The sequence below is a fragment of the Lepisosteus platostomus genome, chromosome 15, assembly GCF_059453375.1.
Source record: "Lepisosteus platostomus isolate fLepPlt1 chromosome 15, fLepPlt1.hap1, whole genome shotgun sequence".
Taxonomy (NCBI): Eukaryota; Metazoa; Chordata; class Actinopteri; order Semionotiformes; family Lepisosteidae; genus Lepisosteus; species Lepisosteus platostomus.
In genome coordinates this window covers 16,434,433-16,447,382 of record NC_142625.1, presented here as the reverse complement: position 1 = coordinate 16,447,382, position 12,950 = coordinate 16,434,433, and the positions used below count along the sequence as shown (strand labels likewise).

The 12,950-nt window shown below is 40.0% G+C and overlaps 1 protein-coding gene across 3 annotated transcripts; it reads left to right on the top strand.

Annotated features, from left to right (window-relative positions):
- The first annotated feature begins 1,992 nt into the window (after positions 1-1,992).
- On the top strand, positions 1,993-12,747 carry zfp64 (zinc finger protein 64 homolog (mouse)). Of its 3 annotated transcripts, XM_088607789.1 has the most exons (6): positions 1,993-2,223; positions 3,077-3,244; positions 5,831-5,977; positions 7,066-7,128; positions 7,736-7,987; positions 9,025-12,747. In XM_088607789.1, exons 1-6 carry the CDS (start codon positions 2,202-2,204, stop codon positions 10,428-10,430), a joined length of 2,058 nt encoding a protein of 685 aa, XP_088463915.1. In that variant the 5' UTR covers positions 1,993-2,201; the 3' UTR covers positions 10,431-12,747. The 3 variants fall into 3 exon arrangements, with proteins under 3 accessions (XP_088463915.1, XP_088463917.1, XP_088463916.1); XM_088607791.1 differs by lacking the exons at positions 1,993-2,223; positions 3,077-3,244 and adding an exon at positions 3,251-4,401; XM_088607790.1 differs by lacking the exons at positions 1,993-2,223; positions 3,077-3,244 and adding an exon at positions 3,251-5,146.
- The last annotated feature ends 203 nt before the right edge of the window (positions 12,748-12,950 follow it).

Below are 12,950 nucleotides of genomic sequence, written 5' to 3'. Positions count from 1 at the left end.
TGAACTCCCTCAATTTGTAGAGGATTTGTCTTACTGTGGATTGATGAACACCCAGCTCTTTAGAAATGCTTTTGTAGCCTTGTCCAACTTCATGCATCTCTACAATTCTTCTTCAAGGTTCTCTGACATTGCTTTTGATCAGAACACAGTTTACACAAACAACTCTTTCTTGATAAGATCAGTAACCAACCTTTGTGTGCCTTTTTTATAGGGCAGGGCACCTCCAACCCACACCTCGTCTCATTGATTGGAACACCTGACTCCAATTAGCTTTTGGAGAAGTCATTAGCCTTGAGGTTCACATACTTTTCCCAGCCTAGACTGTGAATGTTTAAATGATGTGCTCAGTACTGACAAGAAGAAGTACAATTGTTTGTGTGTTATTATCGCTCTCATTTCATACCTTTTTGTTTGTTGTAATTATATATCTCAGTTGTGTAGATTTAGTTTATGGATTTTATATGCACTTTGTAATTGCATTTTTTTTCTTCTTCACTGCCTTTCCACGTTTGTTTTCTAGTGGCTTTAAGGGATTTTTTTAAGGCTTCTCTGTATACAATATAGCTTTAAACGGTTAAAGTTTGTTGTTATTATTAACAGAAGTCATCCAGCGTGACTATTTGAGGATTTTATTTTTGGACTGGGTGCTGTTTTTTTTTTCCTTCACCACGTGTTAAACTGCCATATAGAGGAATCTCAAGCGTACTTTATTAAATCATTCTTATGATACAAGAGCTCCCCCTGCAGCATTTATATTATGCTACATACAAGAGTGAACCTTGGGAATAATCCCATTCATAAATGCAAATCCAATTAAATTTGTAAAGCTCAGTATACACATTATACAGTTATCACTGCAGTACAGCAAGTATGTCCAACCTGCTGTTCTCATCACTATCGTCTGGACGAAGCTTACTGGACACAAAGGCCTTTCTTAGTGGCACTGTACCGATAGGGCTCTGAACTTAAATGGGAAATGGCTGTATCTTATAATATGTGAGGCACGGAAAGGCATATAGTATGTGAGGCATGTGTCGCATTTTTTTAAGTTTATGCTGCTCTTCCCAAACCTCAGATACGATTCACATTATTTTTCCAAAAGTCAGCATGGCTACACGAAAGAAAATATCAAAGTGATTGTGGGGGGTAGAGATGCATTCACGTGATTCGTCTTTTACCGTTTTTAACCTTCAAAAAAAGATAATGTACATAGACATTAGACCAAAGCTTGCCGTATTAGCTGCGTACGCAACCGGAAGTCACAGCTGCCGTCATGCAAACGAGTTCACAGAACAAAGTCGCTTTAAGCAGGAATAATTCAAATTCACGACACCCGTGCCTTTGTTTCGAATTTGATTACATTAAGCATTGTTGTACAGGAAAATGTTTACAGATATTAATTTTCGATTAAAACATTTCGCGTTTGAACTATTTTCTGTAAACCTTATTGCAGGTGGAATATCTTTTCCTATCCAACTTCACACGTTCATTTCCACAATTACTGCTCTTGAGAGCTGGTCTAACTGAAATTGTGCCCCGCACGAATATTATCACTTCTGGCTCAAGGGACAGAGTAAAAGTGTTAAAATATTAATTAAAGTTCACCGATTATTTAACAAATTATATACAAAAATATAGTGCGGTTTTCTTTAGAATATGGGGCTTTGAGGCAGAATACAGTCTTGTTTGTCTTACTCTAGGTTTAGCAATGTTTCATGACTAAGATAAATACGAAAAAGATTAAGCAGGGTTCAAACCTTTTAAGGAATGAGTAACTATTATACGGTGGATTTTAAATATTATGTATAAACGTTTTAAATGATTAAATATGTAAACCTACACTGTCAAATTGCTCTATAAATAAATCAATTTTGTAATATAACCAGTACCACTATTTTTTAAAGAAAATCTGCATATTAATTTAAACTTAAGAACTTCCCCACAAGCAAGTTCCTCTGCACGCATGAACTAATGCACTTGCAAAAGTTTGCCGGAAAGGAGGCGTCGATTGTCGTGAAAAAGCCGTGCGAGGAATGCTTCAGACATGGGAATGGGTATTAACTGCAGGACTCCCGTTGTAAAAGTAAATAGAGAACAGTGGTTGATCATCATCTCATCGGGCAAGAAATTAAACTAACTGTCAAGAAAGTATTTGTCTAAAGTTTGCATAAACTAGAAGGAGGCAGTGAGTGTTTCCATACATGGCATCGTTTAACGCAGATGGTAAGTGCACCACTCGCTTTACGCTCTTGAAGCAGCCAAAAAATAAAACAAAACACAAAGATTTAAGGTCTTTCGCTGTTTGATTTATCTGTCACGGACAGTATTCGTGTCGGCGGAACTTATTTACGTTTCTGCAAATGGAAAGTTAAAGAGAAATGGGTGGAAATGCACATACTTATCATCATAGTACAAACATAATGAACTATCATTCGAAAGCTTGCCAAGTCATGCGGCTACATAAACTATGTGCCAGTGGTTCATATAATCATAACGCATATAGTGTTATAGCGTAATACGTCATCCGAAATACAGAATTAATTAGTGTATAAAGTATAAGTATCGAGTGTATAAGTAGACTTAAACTTTTACAAAACATAATGGCATTTCAGTGAATTTCAATTGCAATTTATTCATCAAAAACTGGAATGCATGAATGTATATTTTGTTTCAAAGTGGCATTTAACAAAGCACAATGAATTTATCGCGTGGTGTGTTTACACTTTTTGCTTCCTCGAGTACCTACTGTAATTGCTCTTTTATCTTCCACTTCCACTACGAAAGTTGTACTTATGTTTTATGTTAATTTAAGCTATTGAAAATAAGAGTGGAAGATGGATGACATAGATCTCCTTAAGGTTTCCTGACCAACAGTAAATTAAATCACATGTATTGTTAACAATAAGAATCTCAAAAGTTTGAAACAGTGGATTAGCTGCATGAATCTATTGCTGTTATCGCACCTTTTAACCCGATCCTATTCATCTTCTAGAAAAGGTTTTTTTTTTACTCCGTCATACTTTTTTTAGCTTTCAGGTTAAAAAAAAGAGTAATTTATTACTTCTTGCATTTGCAGTTTCTGGAGCAACACAAGTAGTGGTCGAAGTTGGTCCCGATATTCACATTTGTGGAGTCTGCAAACATCAGTACAACAATTTTGAAGCCTTCCTTGCCCACAAGCAAAATGGATGTCACTTGTCTACATCAGAGCCTCCTGCCCGCAGTATTGTGCACACTATTACAGGTAAATGTAAAAATAGAAGTTTAAAAATGTCATATTTATGAGAAACTATGCAGCACAGTTTTAAGATCACAAATCTTGTGGATTGCTATTTGTTCACTTAAAAAAGGAGCACATCTTTTGTTTGAAATGTTTTAGCAATATTAAACATCTCTAGCAAGGAGGTTTAGCTCTGTGGGTGACAGGAGTGGGTGTTATATGAATGCTAAGTTTTCGTTTGATGTAAATGTTTTTCTGAAAAAAGTGGGCCTTTGTCTATATTTCTGTGCGATTTTCCAGGATGGTACATTAGGGTTGTGTTAAATATTGTTTTGTTTTTTGTCTGTGGCTGTTTGTGTTGTGTGTGTGTGTGTGTGTATGTGATTTGATTACCTTTGATTCTTTCATATGAAGTACCACAGCAGAAACCACAGGCTTTGAAATAATTGTCACAAGGTGATGCATTAAAGGATTTATACTTAAACAATTCACAAAACATCACTTTGATGTAGAAAAATGTCGGTGATGATCAAACTCTGAAAATGTTCATCAGAAGTAAAGCTTTGTCGAAACCTGCTAACAACAGTGTTTTTTAACCAGTATGTTAAGTGCTTTGTGCTATGTTTTTTTTTGTATTTTCCACCCCCTCAATTAAATGACAGCTTAATGCAGAATGCACCATCATTTCTCTTACTGTAAACGTAAAGTCCCATAATGCCTAAATGTATGTCTGAGTAATAGTATTCCTTGCGTTTCCAACATTGAACTGAAGAAATGTGATTTCATAAAAACACCAGGAGTTCAGTTTTGTATTTTAGTTGAATTAAACCTGGTAGTGTGAGGATATAGATATGACGATCTCCTGGTTGCCTGTCAGCATTATTGAAGGCAGGTTGGTTGTGAAATTATTTCTTAGAGAATAAGTTTAGGAGTCTCCCCTTCATCTGCTACATCTAGGGAGCCATTTTTGGACTGCAGTGGTTACAGTAGGAGAAATTCCAGAAAGAAGGAAAACGCATGTCAGCTAAATGATAGTAGTTTTCCACTGACATTTAAAATTATATGCATGCTGGGAGGTCATCCAGGGACAACATGTTGACATCGGACAACTGAAATCTCCATCTTCTGTGAGGCAGTGAACATCTGAGGTGGTGGCAAAGACTGACTTGATGGAAAACCAGGTCTGTGGCGATATCGTGGTGAACGTTATGCTGACTGTTGGTTGTCCATGCCAAGAAGTGCGTCTATAGACCTGTGACAGCTCAGGGAGGAATCTCCTTTAACACAAGAACACTTTTTGTGCCAATCGAGGACAACTGTTCACTGATACATTGAGAGAGTTCAAAAGACAACTATTTCTGTAAACCTGCGAGTCAGCTTGGGATTGTTTTCCAGCAGGATAGTGCAAGACCTCCCAGTCCTACGATTACAGTGCCACTATTACAAATGTTGAGGTCTTCCTGTTGCCCAAGTTCAACTGTGCAACCAACTCGCCAGTGTCACCAGTAAGACAGCTGGAACTTGCCAGCCTTTGTCAGCAGACTGCATCTGTACAACCTTTAGCAGTCTTTTGAGAGACTAATCAGGTCTATGTTGCAATGCTGTCCAGATTGTGTTAATGCACAGAAAGCCATAAACAATACTGATGTCTTAATGTTTTCATTTTGACCATGTAGCATGTTTCATGCTGAAAACGTATCAAGATTCTTTGATCTGTAATTTCATTCACTTTTTCTGTGTTTTGGTTGATGTATTTCTTTACAGTATTTTATTTAATCCACTAAGCATGAGTGTTGTATTTATTTTGTGCCATAGCAAGAAGTTGGCAAGCTTTTATTATTCACAGTTTATGACCAGAAGCAATTGGTGAACCAGTTTATATTCTATGTTCAATGTGAGTGAGGTTTCCTCCTCATTAAAATACAGGTAAGCATTTTGTGCAAGAAAACACAGAACAATTGATTTTTCATGTTTACCCCTGCTGGATCAGCAGTGATCTTGTGGGTGTATTGGCTTTCTGGGCGCTAGCTATATTGTACTTTAGAATTTTAGAACATTAAGTGATCCAAGATTTGGTATACCATTAAAATAATTATTAATTGCATATATAGTGCTTTTTATCCCAGTGGATTCCAACATGCAGTATGACATAAGTCATTATGTTTCATCTGTAGTCACAGCAGATCAATTGACAAATTGTTTCAACAGTAGGGTTAAGGGAGAAACTTACTCTCCATCTTCCCTTATTCGTTTGAACAGCGTCATGGGATCTGGAATGAAAAAGTTATCAGGAGCTTGGTTAAAATTCTCATCTGAAGGATGACACCTTTTACAACACAGTGTTCCTGCTCACCATAGTGGAGCATTCGTTTGTTGGACATTTTGGTCTGGCATGAAGAGTAGCACCTACTGATCCACTAATACTATAGACCACAGAACCATGGAAAATAGAGGTATCTCACCACTGCCCAGGTCCAACAAATGAATTGTCAATGAATAGATGGCAAATTGTCAGATTTATTCAGGGCAAAATCTTGTAGCTGCACTCATTAAGTTGGTGCATGATCAGCACTTGTCTTGCAAACTATGTTTCTATTTCTATTTAAACAGATTCCAGCTCAGAATTTGTTTTTGAAGAAACATACCAGGCTTGTTCTCCAAGAGGTGTCAAAAAGATCCAGACAAAAGCACCTAAAACACCTTCCAAAAAGTTAAAACCTGCCCTAACTTCAAAGAAACTCTGCTGCTGCTTCTCAGGTTGGTAGCTCCATTTTTATTGCCTGGCTCTGCATCCCTTCCATATTACTGAGTGGAGGCCTTGTTCCCTGTCAACTGAGAAGTTTACCTTGTGGTTTCAAGTTACCTATTTGACCCATTTGTAGGACTAAGCTTCTGGTATTTCTGGTAAAGTACTGAAGTTTTAGACTGGTATTTACCAAATGGTGGTGTACAATTTGTCACATACCACCAGGATTGAGTGGGACAATGTATGCACTGATTACTGCACAACAGTAATGTGAGGTAACTTTGAGCTTTCACTGTTATCCCCCATCAGTGCTAACTCTCTTGTAGGCAACATGGGAAATGCATTGCGAGAAATGGCTGATGGGTCTAACAAGTTGGTCTTTTAGAGTATACACAATCTCCAACCATCCCAAGATGGATCAAGGTCCGTATTGGTAAAGTCAAGTTGATTAACGATTGGCATTTTCAGGGAGAATGTCTTTGGGGGGCTGTGATACCACTGCTCTGTATATAAATATTTCCAGTGTTCTTTATCATTCTTATTACTAATAAAAGATGCCTCAGACAGAACCCAACTGTTTAAGCTGTAGCTGAAAATATGAGTACTTAATTTGCTCCTTTTTCTGTTTGTTTTTATGCTACTTAAGTCTGCAGCTTCATAAACATGTATCTCCATAGGTAAATATGGAAGCCTTTGTCTGAACAGAATTAATTAACATTTACTACTACGCATTGGAATGAATCACTGTTCATTAATATTAGTAATATTTATTTGACTGATGCTTTTATTTAATGTGACTTGCATTTGTATCCATTTTTACAATTGAGCATTTTGAGTGTAGTACCTTGTACAGGAGTGCAAAAATGTTTCTCCTGGTATTTGAATCTTCAACCTTCCAGGTATGAGTAAAGAGCACTAGCCACACCTCCTCACCGTTCATACTCCATTGAACATCCAAAATATAGAAATGATAAATTAGTATGATAAGCCATATTAATCAAGCTAAAAGAGCTGGAGAATAACCGATTCAAGTGAAGCATGGTAGAAATTTTCCCTATACGCTCCTTTCATTGTTTGCTGTAATCTGATCTGTTTTTAGGTTGTTCCTTCAAAACACAGTATGGTCAGAAAGATATGGAAAGACATCTTAAAACCCACACAGGTAAAACTGCTTGTTTTTTCCAAAATATTACACATATAAGGAAGGTAGTGTTCATTAGATATTCTTTTTTAAAATTGCACACTTTTAGATGCTTTCCAGATCAATTTAATTACAGTGTCACCTGTCTTAAAAATCAGAAAAGTCTGAAAACCTGATAGTTGGTCCATAGGGAAGGATAGTAATGTAAAATTTGTGACGTGCACAACACTTATAAATTCCATTCTTCTTGTACTTTCAGTTTGTGATTTTTCATAATTGTGTTATCTGAAAAAGGAGTATAGTAAATGAATGTGCACAAAGCACAACAGTTATTCCAGTATTGTGGTACATAACAAGTGAGGACAGGATAAGGCAGTTCACAGAAATCTGTCATTTGGTAATCACTATTTTTAAAAATATATTTAACCTTAATCTTTATAACTTTAACTTTCTTTCTGTAGAGAAAAGGAGGACATCACAAAAGTGCTTTGTAATGATTTAATGCCAAATTGACCAAGAATGTCTGATTCTACTTGACCCGAACTTGTTAATAAACGTTTCAAATGCATGTCGGGTCCTCGCAATCCTAATTCCAGCCCTGGTGTTTTTGTCTCCCTAACCCTGGAAGGTGAGAAACCCTTCCAGTGCGAGGTGTGCAGTAAGAGATTCAGCCGGAGGGACAAACTGACCATGCACAGCCGCTCCCATACGGGAGAGAAGCCGCACAAGTGCAAACACTGTGCGTACGCCGCAGCCGACAGCAGCAGCCTGAAGAAGCACCTCCGCATCCACTACGACGAGCGCCCCTTCAAGTGCCAGATCTGCCCCTACGCCAGCCGCAACTCCAGCCAGCTCACCGTGCACCTCCGCTCGCACACCGGTGAGCTCTGGGCACGATCGGAGCACTTTATTTAGCTGGTGCTTTCATTCACAGCCACCTGGCTCCCAAAGAGCTTCTGGACTGTAAAAAGTGACATAGTCCAGGAATTGCATAGTGTAGAATGATTCAGCGTCCATAAACATTCAATATAAATAAATAAGGAACAAGTTAATGTACTTTATTCCGTGCTGAAAAGAAACACAATGTTTCGGCTGTGGAGCCTTCTTCAGGTGACACTCAAAGAAAGCTCCACAGCTGAAACATTGTGTTTCTTTTCTTCTCTTTTCAGCAAGAAATAAACCTTTACTTGTTCCTTTGCAGCCTATGCATGCTGACACAGCTACCTTCTTGAATATAAATACATGTCTGTCCAAAAGCATACAAAACACAGCAATGATAATAAATTACTTTACTAGTAGTAATTAAATTGTACCTCTCTGACCTCTCCTACATGATGCAGAGAAAAGCCCCATATAGGGCATCTTAAACTCATGCTGAGTGTGAGAAGGGACAGGTTTCACAAAAACAAGGTTTCGGATTCACTGCTATTGTAGACTTTGAATGGAATTCCAAAGGGAATGCACTTCTCTCAGTAAATGATTGAAATTTCCCACTGGGCTTATCGTCTTCCTTGTGCCTCAAGAGACCTGGTAGATTAGTCTTTCTCTGAAGCCCAGGTAGTTTACAAATTTAATTCTGTTTTCCAGCTAAATCTATAACAGTGAATTGCACATAAGCCACTTGCCTTTTCACACATGTTTTTTTTTTTAATACGCCATATATAAACTTATATCTAATGTACTAAGTGTTGAATTGTTAGTTAAATTAGGTGCTTGGTAGATCAAAAATCTCAGTTGTTACTGCTCATCCCAGCCTGGTTATAGGTAAAAAAGATTTAAGAAATTAAGGGCCACCGTGTTACTAACATTAAGTATTGGCAGTGCCGAAGTTCGGTAATGGAGGTGGCAATTAGGGCTCTGCAGGTGATACTTTTGTTCATTCATTTTCTCTGATTGCTCCGTTTCCTCTGATCGCAGGAGATGCCCCTTTTCAGTGCCATCAGTGCGAAGCGAAATTCAAAATCAATTCCGACCTCAAGAGGCACATCCGGATCCACTCCGGGGAGAAACCGTACAAGTGCGAGTTCTGCGACTACCGCTGCGCCATGAAGGGCAACCTGAAATCCCACGTCCAGATCAAGCACGGCACGGAGAACTCCTTCAGGTGCTCGGAGTGTGACTTCCAGTGCGGGAACAAGACGGCCCTCCGCCAGCACTCGCGCGAGCACCAGCCCGCGCAGCCCATCAAGTGCTTGAAGTGCAGCTACTCCTGCTCCAGCAGGGGGGCCCTGAAGGTGCACGAGAGGATCCACTCGGAGGACCGGCCCTTCAAGTGCGACTTCTGCACTTTCGACACCAAGCAGCGTAGCAACCTGATCATCCACAGGAAGAAGTTTCACTCCGACAAGGTGGAGGAGAGGCACGGCAAAGGTGCCAAGGGGGAAGAAGGCCAGAGGCAGGTCAGTTCCCGCTACCGGGCGAAGCTGGATGCTGCCCGGGCCTTCCGCTGCGATGCCTGCGATGCCTCGTTCGTTCGGGAGGACTCCCTGAGGAGTCACAAGAAGCAGCACCGTGACGCCCAGCTGACTTTTCTGCAGCTCCAGATGAACCCCAGGGATCCTTCATGCCCAGAGTCTCCAATCCGTCAGCTTCAGATGCCCTTGCATTCCAACCAGGTGTCCTCCTACGGAGACGCCCAGTTGAAAATCATCGTCGGCCACTCGCTTGGCCAGGATGGCACATTTGTTCAGGCATCGGTTGATGTGCAGCAGCCTAAGGGAGACTCTGTGCTCCTGAATTCGGATAACCAGGGAGAAGGCAGTGCCAATTCTATGATACAGCAGGTCAATTTGTTAACACCCGTCCAGCACATGGTACCTCACAATGAGGTCCCCATGGAGCACCAGACGGTTCTCCTGACACACATTGCTCCCAGTTCGGAGGACTCTCTCCATCAGGCTCTGATCCAGACCACATCAGTGACCTCTCAGGACTCCAACAACGGCCAAACCTTCATCACCACCTGCTCGGACCTCGAAGGCCTGAACGCCTTGATTCAGGAAGGAGGCACAGAAGTGACTGTAGTGACAGAAGGAAATCCCAACTCTTCCGTGCCGTCTTCTATAACGACGCCTTCAATCATCTCCCCACCTTTGCAAGACTTGACTTCGAAGCAAGCTGTTGTTGTTCACAGTGACTCCACGTCTAATGAAGGCAGCAATCTCATGGTTCCCAACATCAGTATAAGCACTCAGGGGGTCATAATTCATAGTCTACCTCTTGTTGTTTCAGCAGCTCAGCAGCAACAGTCCTTAGACCAGCTTTCCTCTCAGAACATCTATTCAGACCCTCATGGTACTTCCACAACTATAACCTTGCAGTAGAATAAAGCATTTCAATTGCGGGCAATAGATTTTCTGTATGCAACAGCTGTGTGCAGTCCTGTAGTTGATATTATTAGTCTTGGACAATTGACTATTTTTGGCATCCATTTCTGCGTAAGGTAACGGTTAAATTTCTGCAGAAGAGAATATAAGTTTCAAATGTCAATGTTGTTTGATCTGAAGCTCAGTGAGGAATGCACGCAGTATTAGAAACTTCCTGTCAATGGGGGAAAAAATGCATCCATTTTCAAAATGTTGTGCCTATGTTGTGGAGTTTTGACTTCAAGAATAGCTCCATGCATGTTATAACCAACTGTGATTTAAATGATTAAATCCTTCCTCTGTTTTAACTTTGTTGAGCCCCCCCAAGGACAATTAGCTTTGTTTATTTATAGACCTTTTCTGATCATTAAAATATTTCCAACCTGTAATGTCACAAAAGACCACACTAGCCACTTTATGTTATGTTACTTAATATCGGAAGCTCGAATGCCAAGTTTATTTTTATTAACATCGGTGGCAGTTCGCTCTGCCCTTTTTACATCTTGTAAAATAAAAGCAATCAAAGCTATTCTCAGATTGGCAAGTTAGCTTTTTCAAAGAAGATAAATGTCCAATTATATATGCATACTATGCAAGAAAAAATAAGGAAGGAGATATGGTTACGGTCAAAGTGTGCCGCTTTCTTGAGAAGGTTTATGTGAACTAAAAGCTTTATTTTAATGAAGATATGCACAGGCTGGGTGCTTGTAACCAGATGAATCCAGCTTTTAACCATACTTAAACTCTGTGCACACAAGAACATGATGCCAAAGGCAAAAATGGGCAATGATATGATAGCATCAGTAGAATCTGTACCCCTTTTTTAATATACATTTATTATTGCCAATTACTATTTTTATCGCCACCAGATTTTGGAATCTCCAGCTCTGTGGGTTTTTCCCGTCTCTATAAGACGTGTTAAGATCAGAACCCCGCGCCCTTGCACAAGCCTGACGAAGTGTGGGAAGGCTCCTCCAGCCCGCCCACCTCCAAGCCACTCATCGTTTAACACATCACAGGCTCCACATCCCCATGAAATACCCTCAGGTTCATTTGGAAGAGAGGCACGTCCCTCACTGACAGCGCTGCCAGCAATTGCCACCCATGCCATGGCAGAGCTCAACTCATTTTGTGCCAGATGCTCAGGGAATCCAGGTGGCATTCGGTTACTGAACTGAGGCAGGCTCGTACCCGTGACGCCTAGGCCATAGAGCTCAACTAGCACTGGACAAGCACCTCTACCATTTGCACCACTTGGCAGGCTAGATCCCTTTCTGCTTACCACCCTTTTGGCGCTGGACAGTGCACAGTGCTTGATTGATGCTGATGCAAAGCTGGGGCAACATGAAAGAAACAGAATTCAGTTTTGTTTTGGTGCATTCATTGCTCATCAGCTCAGGATCCGTGCGACCAGGTAACAGATCACTGTCTGTCCTAATAAGAACTAGGACTAGAGCTAGAGGTAATTTGGGAATTGTGAACTCGCTGTGTCTAACCTTAGTGCTATTACACTAAATGTGTAAGAATAAAGTTCCAAATGACTTTTTACCTTATAGCGTATGTCTCTTCCTAGGGTCATTTTTGGGGAGGACCAGAAATTAGTACTTTGTATCTGTTACAGACGGTCCTTTCAGCATTTTTGTTCATTGATTACAAGTTTACAATTCTTAACAAGGATGGGGTACTTCTCTCTTATTGTGTTTGTGTCACTGAATTACAAATATTGCTGCAGGTTCATCATCTTGCGCTATAAAATTGTATTTGGTGTGAAGCTTTTATATTCACAAAACGAGTGTGGATCAAGCTAACAAAGTTTCTGCACTTTGGTCTCTTTCAAGAAATATCTGAATGACACAGGAAGTGATAACTATCTAGCTCCAGTATTTTACTGCAGTTGTGTTCACTGCTGAGCAAAATTCTTTTTGCATTGTTCTACTGTTTTCGCTCATGTTTTTTGATCCTTATGCAGAAATCAATTGAAGATCGGCATGGAATTGTAGGTTTCAGCCATTTTGTTTTCAGCAAACAGGTAATCCTGATATATGTTTTGTAGAACACTAGTGAGGCCATTTAGGCCTGCGGATGTATAGAGAGAAACAAATTATGTGAAGGATGAGGATCACCTGCCATTCAGTCATCAATTAAATTCCATTGGTACACGTGATGGACTAGCTGCTAATGCTTCATTGTGGTTTCTCATGTGTAATTCACCATCTGTCATGATCCCATTTTTAAACTTTCCAATCAATGTGAATTAAAGATTGCTAAATGATAAGCTTGGTTTCTTCTGACCTGCACTAGGCTGTATTAGTAACTATCAAAGATGTTATAATGGTAAAATACCCTGGTGAAGGCTTTGAGATGATTGTTGTCGATCATATTATTCACACAGGGTTAGCATTGCTGACTTCAGTGCTGAGCCCTGGGTTCTGTTCCAGGCCAGCAATGTTATCTGGATGGAGTCTGGATGCTCTCCGT

What these genes read in the sequence shown, in the direction of transcription:
- zfp64 (XM_088607789.1), top strand. Translation starts at nt 2,202, where the DNA reads ATGGCATCGTTTAACGCAGATG. An exon ending in GGCATCGTTTAACGCAGATG is followed by an intron (nt 2,224 to 3,076) that starts GTAAGTGCACCA and finishes TTGCATTTGCAG; the next exon opens with TTTCTGGAGCAACACAAGTA. An exon ending in ACATCTTAAAACCCACACAG is followed by an intron (nt 7,129 to 7,735) that starts GTAAAACTGCTT and finishes TAACCCTGGAAG; the next exon opens with GTGAGAAACCCTTCCAGTGC.